Genomic DNA, 17,379 nt, shown 5'->3' with positions numbered 1-17,379 from the left:
AGTGTCCGTGAAAAGACCCTCAAAACAGGATGCCCCGTAAAACTTGGACTTTTTACTTGGTATGTTGTGTGTCCAGTTTAGAGGGTTTTTGCTATATAACATAACTTTAATTTTTTTGCTTGTATGATGAACCTGCTGTATTTGTGGGGTTGGGGGTCTGGGTAGGTATATTGTAGAATGGTCACATTTTCAGCATTTTATATATTTAACAAGGAATTTGAAGACGTCAGTATTCATTTTCTTTATATTTTTTACCTGTTTGTATTTATTTTTAGGAAATTGAAAATGGAAAGTATTCATTTTCATTATGAAGTTTAAAATATTTTTTTTAGTGTTTTATCATCAGTTTGAAGTAGATAGCATTTAGTTTCATCATTAAAATAATTTGTTAAAAATTTTTTCAGTGAATTTGAAGTAGACAGTATTCACTTCCCTGGTCAGGTTCACAAATGGCGCCTCAGTCAGCTGCTTCAGAAAGGCACTGTTAGATCACATGACACTCTGCTTAAAGTAAGTCACATTAATTTATCACTTGTGATGCTTATTTAATATATAAAAACATCCATCCTTTTAGTAGGAAGTTACTTTTTAAAAAGGTACACTAAGATCAAATATACATTTCTTGGAATAAGGAAGAAAATTTCTTTACTAGTGGTGGTGGTGGGGAAATGTGCATACACTAACATTCGCCATCTCAGTCCATAGGATTTCAAATTTCATGGGAAACACTTTTTCTGTTCTGTGCCTTTTGATCATGGGAACTGATCGGAAATTGGTTTTAATAAATAATTATGTATACATTATTTTCATTGAATAATCATACACGATTTAATATTCATGGGAATCAAAATTTTGTTTCCGTGATTTTACCAACACTGTACTGGAAACAATAGTTTTATGAAATCCGAGGGCCTGCCATCTATGATTCCGTTCACACCACTACCAGGTCAGGAACTGTAGGAATCCAGTTGGAACTGAATTGTTATAGACCTCGCCATTTATGGGGAAGTATCATTCTCGCTGACCTTCACTCCTCTGAAATTTGTGCAAAGAGAGTAATCTTTAGCTCCCCTTCGCATGTGAAATTAAATATATATATATATCAATGCTCAATATGGTAATATCTTGATTGGCTCCCCATAATCTTAAGTTGGGGGAGAAATTTAATCACTCACTTGGGATTCCTCAGCTTATTCTGATTTCTAGAATCAGGTGCAGATCCAGGGGTTTGGTAAAGGAGGCCACCAGATATTGTAAAGGTGTTTGAATAGGCTTTTAATTATTTGTTTATTTGGATGTCTATAAAAAAAAGGGGGGGGGGGCATGCACCCCTCGGTGTCTCCACCTGGATCCTTACTTGATAGTTGCCAAGAGAGCATGGCCTCCTCTGTTGCTTGATGTTGCTGGAATATTCGTCTGAATATTTCAGATTAAAGTAAACTTGACTGAATATTTCAAATTAAAGTAAACTTGACTGAATATTTTACTTGAATGTTTTGTATTGCAGGATGCCGCTCTAGCTCTGCGGTTGTTGATAATCACAGCCCGGAACAGATTTTCTTCTCAGTTCTTCAGCCTTACTCAGTCTGTTCACGCATGGGGAAAAGGTCTTTGGAAGTTGCTAGGTAACCAGTTTTAATATTAATTGATGGAAAGAAATATATATAAAAACAGCAGGATCTGGAGGAACGAGGGTCTGTACCCACCCTCCTAATTGAGGACAAAATGTATGGTCTTACTCTATATAAATTAACAGTAAAGTAAAAATCTGGGTTGTGCAACCCCAGTAGAGACTGTGCCCCCCCCCCCCCTCCCACCACTAGAAATTGTGTTTCCCACCCACCCACTTCAGATATCGTTTCTACATGCCTTGAACAACCCTCAATCCAAAGTTACATAAGTTGACCATGTTATTGACAGTCAGTTCGACACTACTGACAATTAATCCTATATTTTTAACTCTGTGAAATACAGACATTACTACACTAGTAGTGAATTAAATGGGGTCTACAATTCCATGTGTTCCCTTATTTTGTCATATTTTGGAGTTTGGGCGTTTACTTTTAGACTAAATGGATCATGTTTCCACAAAAAAAAAGATGCAGATGTTTTTTAAAAGAAAAGGCACCACAATTGTTTTCATGCTGTTTTTTTCCCCTATCCTAAACATCAGTATATCAAATTCTCTGTTACTCTATGCTTTCCTGTCTGGGAAAGTACATATAAAAGATCTGTTGCTGCTATTTGGTAGGAGTAGCCTATGTGGTGATAATGTGTTTCCTTTCATTATGTAGATAAAATGTCACACTAAACATATGTTGGACACTGAATAGCTATACAATGTAGTTTAAATTCCTTTGAACATTATCAAAGGGGAAGTAACTCATGTTGTCAGACATTGTCTGTTGGCTTGTTCATTTGATTTCAGTTTTGCCAATGTTTTTTTCCCCAGATGTTTTTGTTGGCATGCCTTCGACGACACCAGGTGACCTGTGTACAAAGGTCAAAGAAGAACACATGTGCTACCTTGTGGCAGAGCTCAACATTAAGGTAATTCAGATCTCAACATTAAGGTAATTCAGAGCTCAACATTAAGGTAATTCAGATCTCAACATTACGGTAATTCAGATCTCAACATTAAGGTAACATTTACAGTGGTGTAATGATAAAAGAATATTAAAATTTCACATCTTGTTAGTTATGGAGAGATGCCTTAAGGTGAAAGGTAAGGCTAGATATTACTGAAAAGAGGAAATATTAAAAATATCTTGAAGTGTGATAGGGCATAGGCTCAGTCACCGTTGGTGGACTCGTTAGGTTTTTCCCCATCACAGCCAGTTCTCCACAACTGGTACATCGAAGACTATCTTATATATATAAAATACTAAACAAGCTTGCCTGTCATAGCATTTTTATAAATGAGTGAACACTTTTGGTATCTGACAAGCGAAAGCGAGTCTGATACCAACACTGTTCATGAGTTTCATAAAAATGTGTATGACAGGCAAGCTAGTTTAGTATTTTATTTATTACAAACCAACTGCAAACAAGCCGCAACGCAGAAGTAAACAGATGTCGTGACCTACTACACGTTACTTTTCTATGAATTGGGTCAGCAAGTGATCTACATCACGCTCGCGTCACACCAATATTACACTAGTTAGATATTGAGTGATTGTTATGACATGAGCAATACCTTACACTGGTGTGTAATAAGGTATCTTATCTTTGTTTATTAAATTAAATATTTCTTGCAGCTATTCACTTGGTGGGCGGCATTTAGCTCAGTCAGTAGAATGCTCGCCTTAGGTGATTGAGTCGTAGGATACCTACTTGACAGACCAATTGGGTTTTTTGACATCTCAACCAGTGTCCCATAACTGGTGTCATAAGTCCATGGTATGTGTTGTCCTGTCTGTGGAAAAAAAAGTGCATATAAAAGATCCCTTAGCCTGTGGTGGCTGCAGGTTTCAAAACCATGTTATGAGGTGTCAAATAAATGCTCTTTTTGTTATTTTTGATATTATAAATATTTTCTTGTTTATTTTTAGCCATCATCTAAGAAAGAGTTGTATGATTTCTGTGAATATATTAAAGAACAGTCCAGACTGCTGAAGATGGAAAAACAGAAGGTAAGAAATGTTGATTAATTAATCTGATTTAACTCTCATTGATGTTACTGGAAACTCCATAAATAAGTACCTAACGCCCCAAAATGACAATCTCCCCATCTGTTCAAAGCTAATTTAATTTAGTTTTATATACATACTATAAGGCAGGTGTTTTGTTCCATATTATTGATTTCAGTCACATTCTTGGCTTCCCTTGCAAAATTTCCTGCAGAAGTGCCTTCAGTGCTAAGCAACCAGTTTTATGAATACTTACTCAGAATACATTGCACAGAGAGATCAGTATTAGAAACTATGTCAAATAAAACTGATTGATATTGACTACTATTGAATTTTTATTGTACAAGTTTTTACATTAATAATTACAATCCATTTAGGCCTACACAATTGTTTTTTCGATTTATTTCATTTTTATAAACCAAATAAAAAAAAGCAAAACAAAAACAATATTGAGCTAAGGTTTCATAAAAATATTCATGATATTGTTTTGATTTTCTGAAGTTTTATTTGATTGTTTAAAACTTTCTTTTTCAGCCTTTTGATCTGCGACCGCCACCTATAACATACCGCTTTCTCACTCCTAAAGGGCAAGAGATAGACCTGCGACTCTTTAATCAAGGTGAATATTTCTAGTAGGAAAAGGAATATACTCCTGTAACCCATTTTCTTTTTATACGTAACCTGACCTCTGACCTATGGTATTCTCCCACCAAGACCCATGCACTGGTCCGACAATCCCAACAGCCAATCACCTTGCTAAAATGTCCTAGTCCCATGGACTGGTCCGAACATCCCAACAGCCAATCACCTTGCTAAAATGTCTTAGTCCCATGGACTGGTCTGAACATCCCAACAACCAATCACCTTGCTAAAATGTCCTAGTCCCATGGACTGGTCTGAACATCGCAACAGCCAATCACATTGATTGCTAAAATGTCCTAGTCCCATGCACTGGTCCGAACATCGCAACAGCCAATCACATTGATTGCTAAAATGTCCTAGTCCCATGCACTGGTCCGAACATCGCAACAGCCAATCACATTGCTAAAATGTCCTAGTCCCATGGACTGGTCCGAACATCCCAACAGCCAATTACCTTGCTAAAATGTCTTAGTCCCATGGACTGGTCTGAACATCCCAACAGCCAATCACCTTGCTAAAATGTCCTAGTCCCATGGACTGGTCCGAACATCGCAACAGCCAATCACATTGATTGCTAAAATATCCTAGTCCCATGCACTGGTCCGAACATCGCAACAGCCAATCACATTGATTGCTAAAATGTCCTAGTCCCATGCACTGGTCCGAACATCGCAACAGCCAATCACATTGATTGCTAAAATGTCCTAGTCCCATGCACTGGTCCGAACATCGCAACAGCCAATCACATTGCTAAAATGTCCTAGTCCCATGCACTGGTCCGAACATCGCAACAGCCAATCACAGTGATTGCTAAAATGTCCTAGTCCCATGCACAGGTCTGAACATCCCAACAGCCAATCACATTGATTGCTAAAATGTCCTAGTCCCATGGACTGGTCCGAACATCCCAACAGCCAATCACCTTGCTAAAATATCTTAGTCCCATGGACTGGTCCGAACATCGCAACAGCCAATCACATTGATTGCTAAAATGTCCTAGTCCCATGCACTGGTCCGAACATCGCAACAGCCAATCACATTGATTGCTAAAATGTCCTAGTCCCATGCACTGGTCCGAACATCGCAACAGCCAATCACATTGATTGCTAAAATGTCCTAGTCCCATGCACTGGTCCGAACATCGCAACAGCCAATCACATTGCTAAAATGTCCTAGTCCCATGCACTGGTCCGAACATCGCAACAGCCAATCACATTGATTGCTAAAATGTCCTAGTCCCATGCACAGGTCTGAACATCCCAACAGCCAATCACCTTGCTAAAATGTCCTAGTCCCATGGACTGGTCCGAACATCCCAACAGCCAATCACCTTGCTAAAATGTCTTAGTCCCATGGACTGGTCCGAACATCCCAACAGCCAATCACCTTGCTAAAATGTCCTAGTCCCATGGACTGGTCCGAACATCCCAACAGCCAATCACCTTGCTAAAATGTCCTAGTCCCATGGACTGGTCTGAACATCCCAACAGCCAATCACATTGCTAAAATGTCCTAGTCCCATGCACTTGTCCGAACATCGCAACAGCCAATCACATTGCTAAAATGTCCTAGTCCCATGCACTGGTCCGAACATCGCAACAGCCAATCAGATTGATTGCTAAAATGTCCTAGTCCCATGGACTGGTCTGAACATCACAACAGCCAATCACCTTGCTAAAATGTCCTAGTCCCATGGACTGGTCTGAACATCACAACAGCCAATCACATTGCTAAAATGTCCTAGTCCCATGCACTGGTCCGAACATCGCAACAGCCAATCACATTGATTGCTAAAATGTCCTAGTCCCATGCACTGGTCCGAACATCGCAACAGCCAATCACCTTGCTAAAATGTCCTAGTCCCATGGACTGGTCTGAACATCCCAACAGCCAATCACCTTGCTAAAATGTCCTAGTCCCATGGACTGGTCTGAACATCCCAACAGCCAATCACATTGATTGCTAAAATGTCCTAGTCCCATGCACTGGTCCGAACATTGCAACAGCCAATCACCTTGCTAAAATGTCCTAGTCCCATGGACTGGTCTGAACATCCCAACAGCCAATCACCTTGCTAAAATGTCCTAGTCCCATGGACTGGTCCGAACATCCCAACAGCCAATCACCTTGCTAAAATGTCCTAGTCCCATGCACTGGTCCAAACATCCCAACAGCCAATCACCTTGCTAAAATGTCCTAGTCCCATACACTGGTCCAAACATCGCAACAGCCAATCACATTGATTGCTAAAATGTCGTAGTCCCATGCACAGGTCTGAACATCCCAACAGCCAATCACATTGATTGCTAAAATGTCCTAGTCCCATGCACAGGTCTGAACATCCCAACAGCCAATCACCTTGCTAAAATGTCCTAGTCCCATGGACTGGTCTGAACATCGCAACAGCCAATCACCTTGCTAAAATGTCCTAGTCCCATGGACTGGTCTGAACATCGCAACAGCCAAACACCTTGCTAAAATGTCCTAGTCTCATGGACTGGTCTGAACATCGCAACAGCCAATCACATTGATTGCTAAAATGTCCTAGTCCCATGCACAGGTCTGAACATCCCAACAGCCAATCACATTGATTGCTAAAATGTCCTAGTCCCATGGACTGGTCTGAACATCCCAACAGCCAATCACCTTGCTAAAATGTCCTAGTCCCATGGACTGGTCTGAACATCCCAACAGCCAATCACATTGATTGCTAAAATGTCCTAGTCCCATACACTGGTCCGAACATCGCAACAGCCAATCACCTTGCTAAAATGTCCTAGTCCCATGGACTGGTCTGAACATCCCAACAGCCAATCACCTTGCTAAAATGTCCTAGTCCCATGGACTGGTCCGAACATCCCAACAGCCAATCACCTTGCTAAAATGTCCTAGTCCCATGCACTGGTCCAAACATCCCAACAGCCAATCACCTTGATTGCTAAAATGTCCTAGTCCCATGCACAGGTCTGAACATCCCAACAGCCAATCACATTGATTACTAAAATGTCTTAGTCCCATGCACAGGTCTGAACATCCCAACAGCCAATCACATTGATTACTAAAATGTCCTAGTCCCATGCACAGGTCTGAACATCCCAACAGCCAATCACCTTGCTAAAATGTCCTAGTCCCATGGACTGGTCTGAACATCGCAACAGCCAATCACCTTGCTAAAATGTCCTAGTCCCATGGACTGGTCTGAACATCGCAACAGCCAAACACCTTGCTAAAATGTCCTAGTCTCATGGACTGGTCTGAACATCGCAACAGCCAATCACATTGATTGCTAAAATGTCCTAGTCCCATGCACAGGTCTGAACATCCCAACAGCCAATCACATTGATTACTAAAATGTCCTAGTCCCATGCACAGGTCTGAACATCCCAACAGCCAATCACCTTGCTAAAATGTCCTAGTCCCATGGACTGGTCTGAACATCGCAACAGCCAATCACCTTGCTAAAATGTCCTAGTCCCATGGACTGGTCTGAACATCGCAACAGCCAAACACCTTGCTAAAATGTCCTAGTCTCATGGACTGGTCTGAACATCGCAACAGCCAATCACATTGATTGCTAAAATGTCCTAGTCCCATGCACAGGTCTGAACATCCCAACAGCCAATCACATTGATTGCTAAAATGTCCTAGTCCCATGCACAGGTCTGAACATCCCAACAGCCAATCAAAATGCTAAAATGTCCTAGTCCCATGGACTGGTCTGAACATCCCAACAGCCAATCACCTTGTTAAAATGTCCTAGTCCCATGAACTGGTCTGAACATCGCAACAGCCAATCACCTTGCTAAAATGTCCTAGTCCCATGCACTGGTCCAAACATCCCAACAGCCAATCACATTGATTGCTAAAATGTCTTAGTCCCATGCACAGGTCTGAACATCCCAACAGCCAATCAAAATGCTAAAATCTTTCATTGAAAATAATCTTAAATGTGAAGAAAAACTACTACTAGGGCAACACTGCTGTTGTATTATTCAACAATATATATATATATTGTTTTAGACCATCCATTTTGTTTTTCAATATTTAAACAAAAATTAATATATGACCATTGGAACAGATTCAAATACTCAAATACTACACACATTCTAAAATGAAATTTTTTATTTATTTTAATTTTTTTGTGATTATTTTATTTAGGTGCTTTTCATTACTTAAAATTTATTAAAGTATGTGTTTTGTAAATCTTCGTGCAGATCTGATCAACAACTGTTTGCCGATTCTGAGCAACATTCTGGACCGGGAGGCCAAAGGATGGACTGTAGCTTTCCGACACCGACTCGTCAAGGAGTACAGAGGTAATACAGTGAAACCTGTCTAAACCAGAACCTGAACAAACTGGAATCCTGTCAAAAACCAATTAAGTTTCATGGTCCGAAATTTCCTAAGTTCTAAAACATGACCCTCTAAACAACGGAAAGCTGTCTAAATTAGATATAATAAATATTAGGTCCCCTGCATGATCCGTTTTAGACAAGTTTAATCACATTGGCGGAGGCACCATAATTATTATGGATAGGTCTTCCATCATTTTTTCCCTATTAAATTGTACTTTGTGGGTGGTGAGTATTTATCAAAGAATACTTCCGACCCTATGTGATCCAGATCCAGAAAATCGATTTTGGGGGGGGGGGGGGGAGAGGGCCCAATGACATGAGGCGGAATGCCAAGGGAACTTTGGGGAGGTTTGGAGGGGGATCATAAAAAAAATGAAAATAAATATATTATAAAATTATAACTGTCGCAAAATTGGGGGGGGGGGGACACACCCCTGGGATCCCCCTAGATCCACCTCTGTGATCAATTCTGGGACTGCTGTGGTATCATGGAATTAAATTAAAACAAAATATTTTAATATATTAAATTTTTATTAATACATGCATCAGAATAATGCTATTATATATTCAAGATTTATTATTTTTTTAAAATGCTACTGCTTTGAATTTTTATTTATTTTATTTGCATTCCAGGCAAAAATCTATCGGATGAGAAAATATCTGAGGTAAGTGCTATATATATTGGTTATTGAACATTGTTCCATGGCAAGGGTGTTAACTTTTGTGTTTAGTCGTCATTAACGTTTCACATTTAGCTACCTTTCTCACAAATTATAAGTCCTACATCAATGAAACTTATTTTTTCTCAATGCATGTAAAACAAAATTAAAATTTATTGTCCTACATCAATGAAACTGTCTCTTAATGCATATAAAGTAGCTAATGAAGTGGCGACAGCAGGTTTTCTCCCTCAATATCTGTGTGGTCCTTAACCATGTCAAATGCCATATAACCGTAAATAAAATGTGTTGAGTGCGTCATTAAATAAAACATTTCCTTCCTTCCTTCAGTGCATATAAAACAAAATTGAAATTTATTAAATTAAAATTTTTATATTTAAATTTTTTTTTAAAGTTTTAATTATTATTTTAACATAAATTAAAAGGAAATATCTGTGAATGTAACAATCAGTAACACCAAATACGTTTGTTGTAGGCGAAACATGTAATTCCATAGAATTCCTCTCTCTATTCTAGTGGAAAGATCCAAGCATTCCAAAAATGGAAGAAATTAGCATATGCCAGAAGTTGGTGGGGGCACAATTTCTTTTTATAATTTCATTGGCAGTTGAGATGTTCGGACAAGGGTCCCGTTTTATGAAGCAATCTTGGTGTTAAGATCACCGTAAGAGCATAAGATAGCTATACACTTAACAGGGCTAGCTTTGGGTGAGCAAAACAGTTCGCTAAATTAAACTTAAAAAATTGCAAAAATTGTCAGTTATTTTCTTAAAAATGTCAGTTATTACATGAAATTATTTTGCCAAACTAAAACAAAATTCGCCAGCTGCTTTCAAAATTCGCAGTTGGTGAATTTGGCGAGTGCCAGAGCTAGCCGTGACTTAAGGTGATCATAACGCTAAGATCACTTCATAAAACAAGGTCCAGGCGAAAAAAAGAAGGAAACTGCAGTAAATCAGAGGTCAGGTTTGGTATTGATAAAAAGAGAAAATGATGACAGATTTGTTCACTGTTTTTGTGTAATTGCAGCTGGTGAATGAAGCGGTGATGGAGGAGTATCTCCAACGAGTGTTCACGTCCATCAACAGCAACGCCGAGCTGAACAGTCTGCAGCAAGGACTAGGTGGGTTAAAGTTTGTTTTGTTTAACGACACCACTAGAGCACATTGATTAATTAATCATCAACAGCAACGCAGAGCTGAACAGTGTGCAGCAAGGACTAGGTGCAATACGGTCTTAAAAGTTAACTTTAATCACAAACTATGAGCTACTTGTAGGATATTAAACAAGCTTCCATTTCGTATCATGTTTATGTCCCGAGTGAAATAAGTTGATATGAATTGAATGATAACCATCAGTCCTATAACCAATCATACCTCGGAGACAAGTGCTTTACTACTGAGCTACATCCTGTTCCCTCGTAATAACGGATGTTTGTACTTAAATCTAAAAGCTCACAGTAAAAAAAGCCTGCAAGAATGACACATCGTGATAGAATGAGTGTTTTTTTGTATTTGACAGGTGAACTTCTCGTGTCACAAGCCAAGTCGGTGATAGCCATGCAGAAAGCAGTCCAAAACCTGCAGGAGAAGATGCAGAAGTTCAAGGAGCAGGTGAGAATAGTCAATTTCACATACGTTGTTTTTGCTTTCTATTTATTGCATGAGTTTATGTTGTTAAAGAATATATACCACAAGACTATGTAGTGCTCGAGTGGTATGTTTTTGCGCAAAATAAACAAGTGCACCTCAATCAAGATCTCTCCCAAATAAAGTCATGTGTCACAAATTAAAAGACAAGCATTTTATTTCCAAAACTTCATGGGACAGACCCTAATTTTTAAACACTAAGGCATATTTTTGACTATTAGAGCCATTTTTGATAACTGAAATGAGACATTATTTAAATTTTAGTGTTTAGATTATCCATTTCCGTACATTTGAAGTGTTTTTGGTCATCCTGGTGTTTTTAATATCACAAAATGCATTTCTCATATTTTTAAAAATGCACATGCGTCTGAGAAGTAACAGTTATGGAGTCGAGTTTTAGTCTATTTTTAGAGGGTATTTCACCATTTCTAAGTCACAGACTCATGTTTCACTCAATTGTAATTTTATCCAAATGTGTTACACATTTGTAGATTAACTAAACTTAGTGTTAATTTTCACGGCTTGAAACTAGGGTCTGTCCCTTTAATATCTTTCTAAGCAGAACCCTGATTGCAAAACTAGTAAACTCGTGGGGACAAAATGCTTTGTTTTTGATAAGAGTATCTTTGTTTACATGAATAGATTTCCAGTGTGCTTGCAGCAATGTGGATTCATTAATTTGGTCTGTCTATTATTAAAGCCGCACACCCTAGTTCCATCCAGCGAAAATAAATTATAATTTGGTTAATCTACAAACCTGTAACACACTTAGATCATGTTTTTATCAAATGGAGTGAAAAAGCAGGTTTTATATCGATAAATACCATGGGAATCCCCATGTCCCAATTGCTTGAAATAATTTTGAAAGTTAGTATTCTGATGTCACCGGTAGAAGCACAACAATGCCTATGTCACGACAAATTTCACAGACATGGGGTGCGTTCGTTTCACCTCTCCTGGACATGTTCCAACTGTTCTGTCCTGGTTGTATCCCCTCTCCAGATATCGTAAGACTTAGCAAAATTATTGGTTTTAAGGGTTTGTAACGTTTTGTATTGAGACACTTACTTGTCTGAACTTTATTGTTACTGAAAATGTTCACGAACTGTGAAGAAAAATCTCACAAATGAACAACAACAAATCGGATGTTGATTGCGCGAACCGTGCACGAGAAAACAAACCGAACCAAAATGATAACGGTCACATGATATACCAACGTCTGTGACATTAAAAATAGATTGGACCTCGCTTGCTTAACGTTTTTTTCTCGACAACACCTTTTGTGAAAAAATGCAAAAAATGCATTTCATGGTTTTACAAACATCAGGATTACCAAAAAGCACTTCAGGTGAATGGAAATGTGTATTCTAAATAATAAAATGTAAGTAAAGTGCAATTTTATTTGTGAAAAATGGGGTTTAATAGCGAAAAACAACACCGTAATGGTTAACAAATAAACGTAACTAGGGTGTGTCCCTTTAAACAAATATATCCCAAGACAGTCTAAGGAATATATATAAAATTAGTGCCTTTATTATGCACCTAGGATTTTATTTAAAATTCGCTTTCCCTGACAGTGTTTTTGTGTTTTATTTCTTGTGTTTTTATTTGTAGCTGGTTAATCATTTGAAGAAAGAGTATCCAGTGAAATCACGGATCAGGGCCTGGATGAATGAACAGCAGGAGGCTTTCAAGGTTGGTTTGTGTATGTTTAGGTCATGATAAAATAGATCCTAGATTTTTGTTCTAGATCACTAGAAGGATAATATTGATGATTGTTATGATGATCTTAGTGGTAATGATCAAAATTATGATTATTATGATTGTGGTACTGGTAAAGATTGTAAAGATGATTATAATGGTGATGATGTTGAGGTTGGTAGTAATCATGATTATGATGCTTATAATGGTAGTGGCAAAGTTGTGATTGTTTTTTTTTATAATGATATGATGGTGGTAACAATCCTAATAATTGTGGAGTTGATGATGATGATGATAGTGATGATATTGATGATGGTGATTATATTGCTGATTGTAATGATGGTGATGCTATTGATGATGGTGATGCTATTGATGATGGTGATGATAGTGATGATATTGATGATGGGGATGATATTGATGATTGTTATAATATTGATCAGGCGTTTCCCCAGGGCCGTTAGGCATAGCAGCCCGACACGCCTTGATCCATAAAGTAAGCACTTTGACAGCATGGAAGCGCCTTAAATCAATTGCCACTACGCCTTGATTTGAAGTACTTTAGAAAAACAATTATCACAAGTACGAGCGTGGCAGTCGACTACCTCTTGCAAACAACTTGTGTACCAGTATACCAAGCACACCTAATCACTGACAGGTAAAACACTTCTTAAATACCTAACAATAGACCAGTCGTCTGCTTACAATTGGTGTTTGGTAATTTTACCACATCTACTGGGACCGCTAATCCATCAGGAAGGCGCTTACGCGTAACAGGATTCCCGTGCTGAGCAATCAAGATTCAAGGCCGATCAAAGAAGATGCCCATTGACAGAATCAATTGTACTATTTAACTCAATAAACAATAGGTGAAGCACTTTTTAATAGTATAGTTAAGTTGGCAATCAGTCATTTCTATCCTAACATCCCCTTCCCAAAACACACTGAAAAAATCCACGGCTCGCACTGTCGGTAACCAATTTAGCCATCGGCTAATTTAAAATTATTTTTACCAAAAAAATGGCTAATAAAATTTGCAAGTGGCTAAAATTTTGGCTGAGCTATTTTCTATCTTCTGATGTGAACAAACGGTTACATAATTTATTCGACACCTCAAACATAATAATACCAAATATTCAATTAGCATAATAGTGATCTCGCAACTGGTAACGAGAAACAGTGTTATCCAGAATACAGCGTATGCCTTATGATGTTTGCTAATTTTAATAATCAAGGTTATTAATTTTAACGGCATGCATTCGACATGTATGACAGCAATGTGACGGTGATTCAATGTCTGGAAGATATGTAACTTGCTATTTTAATTTTGTAAAGTTTTTGAACCAAGTAATAAAAACAAACCGACACTGCATGTCAATTTGAATACACATGCCAGTTCAGGGCCGAAAGACATGTCGGCTATCCCAAGGGCTGAGTTCAGCCAGATCGAGCGAAAACAAAACATTTGCTACACTGGTTTGTGCACTTTACGTTAAACCAAATGGACACAACGGACACCAGTCAAATAGTTCGCAAACGTTAGGAAGAACGTTCGTTGGCTGAACTGAGGAAAGCTCTCTGTGTAATATATGTCACGCTTCTGAGTCAGCTGACACCCACGTGTCAAGAGACATCGTTTCGGACATGAACAATACGATTACACAGAAGTAAATCTTGATGTAAATGTGTAGAAAAACAATAGTTGTTTGCATCATTGAATACCTAACTGCAGTTTCATTATTTCCTTTGTCTTTGTTAATTTTGTACCTATGGTCGAGAGCATGCACTGAGATCGCGATCGCGGGAAATGAACATGCAGTATTTATACAAATTGCAGTTAAACGTACAATGAATTAGTTTACAATAATCATATTTGTTAGATAATGCTAGATATGTATTTGTTAAACTGTGAGGTGACATTTAATAAGTTAGCTGGATTTTAAAAAGACCGTAAAATTTTATTTAACTTTTTTTTTAAATTTTATATTTTTTTATTTTATATACATGTGTATATATATATAAATGGAATATACTGTGAAGTCAACATTCTTAGCTTAGGTATTTTACAAGCAGAAATCACAACAAGCATTTAACACGACGCTGAAATCAACAGCAACAACATGGCGCAAATTATGAAATTGTTGGGGGTGGGGAAATGATGGGTTATTTAAAAAAAAAAAGTTTTACACCCCCCTCCCCCCCCAAAAAACAACAACAACCCCAACATGATTTGATGGATTGAAGGCAAACACTTAACTGTTTTCAACCCGCTACCCCACTTCTTTTGGCTTGATTTTTGTGTTATAATGATGCTATATATGTAAGCGCCTTAAAAAAATCCTGGGGAAAGGCCTGTTGATGATTGTGATGATGATAGTGTGATAATATTGATGATGGTGATGCTATTGATGACGGTGATGCTATTGATGGTTGTGATATTGATGATGGTGATGATATTGATGATGGTGATGATTGTTATGATATTGATGATGATATTGATGATGGTGATGATATTGAATATGGTGATGATATTGATTATGGTGATGATGGTGATGATATTGATGATGGTGATAATGATGATGACTGCGATGATATTGATGATGATAGTGATTATGGTGATGATATTGATGATGATGATGATTGCGGTGATATTGATGATGGTGATAATATTGATTGATGGTGATATTGATGATGGTGATATTAATGATTGTGATGATGGTGATATTAATGATTGTGATGATATTGATGATTGTGATGATATTGATGATGGTGATGATAGTGATGATATTAATGATGGTGATGATGATCTTTTTTTTTACAGCATTACTCAAAACCTGTGACCGGCCCATAAGGAGGCCATCAGTATTTGTGATAATCATAATCTTAACGATGGTTTTAACAAAATTAATAATTGTGATAGTGATGATTATGATGATGATGATGATGATGATGTTGTTACATTCCAGCATGACTTCATTACTCAAAACCTGTGGTCGGCCCATGAGGAGGCCATCAGTATTTGTGAGGATCAGGGACTTCAACAGGCCATCTACTTCCTCAGGAGAGACTTGAACTTCATTAAAGAGGTGGGTACTTTTTGTTTTGTTAAGACTCACAGACAGTTCTTAAAAACTAAACTTCTGTTTGTTACAACAAATTTACTAGAAGCAAATGGACATTCATGTGCTACATAGTATACAGATGGAGAGAAATAAGGGATCACACCAACACTAACAGGATAACATGAATGCAGTCAACACCCTCATTCATAGTGTCAGGAAGTTAACAGTGTTAATGACGTTCAATTTCACATTACATCATTGTAATTTATACAGACACTACAACACTAATAATGACTGGAATTTGGTCTACAATATCACATGTTCACTTACTTCTTTCTCACAGTATATTTACAGCACTGTAGAAAACCCAAAATATATTATTGGTAAGGCTTATTTTGATTCTACCACACACAGAGGTTGTGAGATAATGTAACCACCCATATGTTCCAGGGGGGCATTTTAAAGTAAAATTTTATTATAGGTTTTGATTTATTTGGCTAAGATTTTGGCCAAGATTGACAACGCCATGCAGTATGTTTTTGTGGGGGTTTTTAGATTTTGATATCGATCCCCATTGGTGGCCCATTGGGCTATTTCTTGTTTCAGCCAGTGCATCACGACTGATATATCAAAGGCTGTGGTATGTGTTATCCTGTCTGTGGGATGGTGCATATAAAAAATCCCTTGCTAGTAATAGAAAAAAATTGCAGGTTTCCTCTCTGAGACTATATGTCAAAATTACCAAAATGTTTGACATGCAATAGTTGATGATTAATAAATCAATGTGCTCTAGTGGTGTCATTAAACACAACAAACTTTTAACTTCTGCTTCTTATGGCCTTGTAAAAAATAGTATTATCAAAGCAATATATAATAAGTTTGTTTGTTGCTCTGTTCTTTCAGCTCGCTCGATGCGCGGTCGGTCTGGGATTGATCCCTGTCGATGGGCCCATTGGGCTATTTCTCATTCCAGCCAGTGCACCACGACTGGTATATCAAAGACTGTGGTATGTACTACCCTGTCAGTGGGATGGTGCATATAAAAGAATCCTTGCTGCTAATTGAAAAGAGTAGCCCATGAAGTGGCGACAGCGGGTTTTTCTCTCAATACCTGTGTGATCCGTAACCATATGTCTGATGCCATATAATAGTAAATAAAATGTGTTGAGTGCATCGTTAAATAAAACATTTCTTTCTATTCTTTCAGCGTGATGCAGTCCTGCACCAGGAGTTGAGTAAAGTGAAGAAACCTACGAGAACGTTCTCGTTTTCAACACGAATCTGGCTTCCTCGAAACTGGATCATTCGGCGCCAGTCTTACGGTGACGTGGAAGTTATCGTCACGGTCATCAGAGACGGAGATTCACCTCTTGACGGAGGAATCAGAAACGTAAAACTCATGTTTCTTTAATAGTTTTATTCTTAATGTATAGTTCAATTATGCGCCTAAAATTGCTATCAGTTTAATAATTTTAAGATTATTTTGTAACATCATTTGTTATGTAATGTGATTTTGTTAATGAATCTTGCAGGTTAGCTGCAACATATAAATAGTTCATATAAAAGATTTGATTGAAGAATATTTGTAGTTACACAATCAGTGAAAATATAGTAGTGTTTGGTGTAAACGGAGTAATTATTGTAGCATTTAGTCAGTAGCTAGT

At 37.9% G+C, this 17,379-nt stretch overlaps 1 protein-coding gene across 1 annotated transcript in view; it reads left to right on the top strand.

The window, feature by feature from the left end:
- LOC121378908 overlaps positions 1-17,379 on the top strand; it is a 176,988-nt gene that overhangs the window by 9,095 nt on the left and 150,514 nt on the right. Inside the window, exons 6-17 of the mRNA XM_041507286.1 lie at positions 405-510; positions 1,508-1,625; positions 2,453-2,550; positions 3,552-3,632; positions 4,164-4,248; positions 8,486-8,587; positions 9,260-9,291; positions 10,336-10,429; positions 10,828-10,919; positions 12,570-12,650; positions 15,620-15,739; positions 16,923-17,105. Coding sequence (XP_041363220.1) covers positions 405-510; positions 1,508-1,625; positions 2,453-2,550; positions 3,552-3,632; positions 4,164-4,248; positions 8,486-8,587; positions 9,260-9,291; positions 10,336-10,429; positions 10,828-10,919; positions 12,570-12,650; positions 15,620-15,739; positions 16,923-17,105 — 1,192 coding nt within the window. The remainder of the gene's footprint in view (positions 1-404; positions 511-1,507; positions 1,626-2,452; positions 2,551-3,551; positions 3,633-4,163; positions 4,249-8,485; positions 8,588-9,259; positions 9,292-10,335; positions 10,430-10,827; positions 10,920-12,569; positions 12,651-15,619; positions 15,740-16,922; positions 17,106-17,379) is intronic.

This window comes from Gigantopelta aegis, chromosome 8, assembly GCF_016097555.1.
Source record: "Gigantopelta aegis isolate Gae_Host chromosome 8, Gae_host_genome, whole genome shotgun sequence".
In the NCBI taxonomy this organism is placed as follows: domain Eukaryota; kingdom Metazoa; phylum Mollusca; class Gastropoda; order Neomphalida; family Peltospiridae; genus Gigantopelta; species Gigantopelta aegis.
This window is presented reverse-complemented; position numbering and strand designations above follow the sequence as displayed.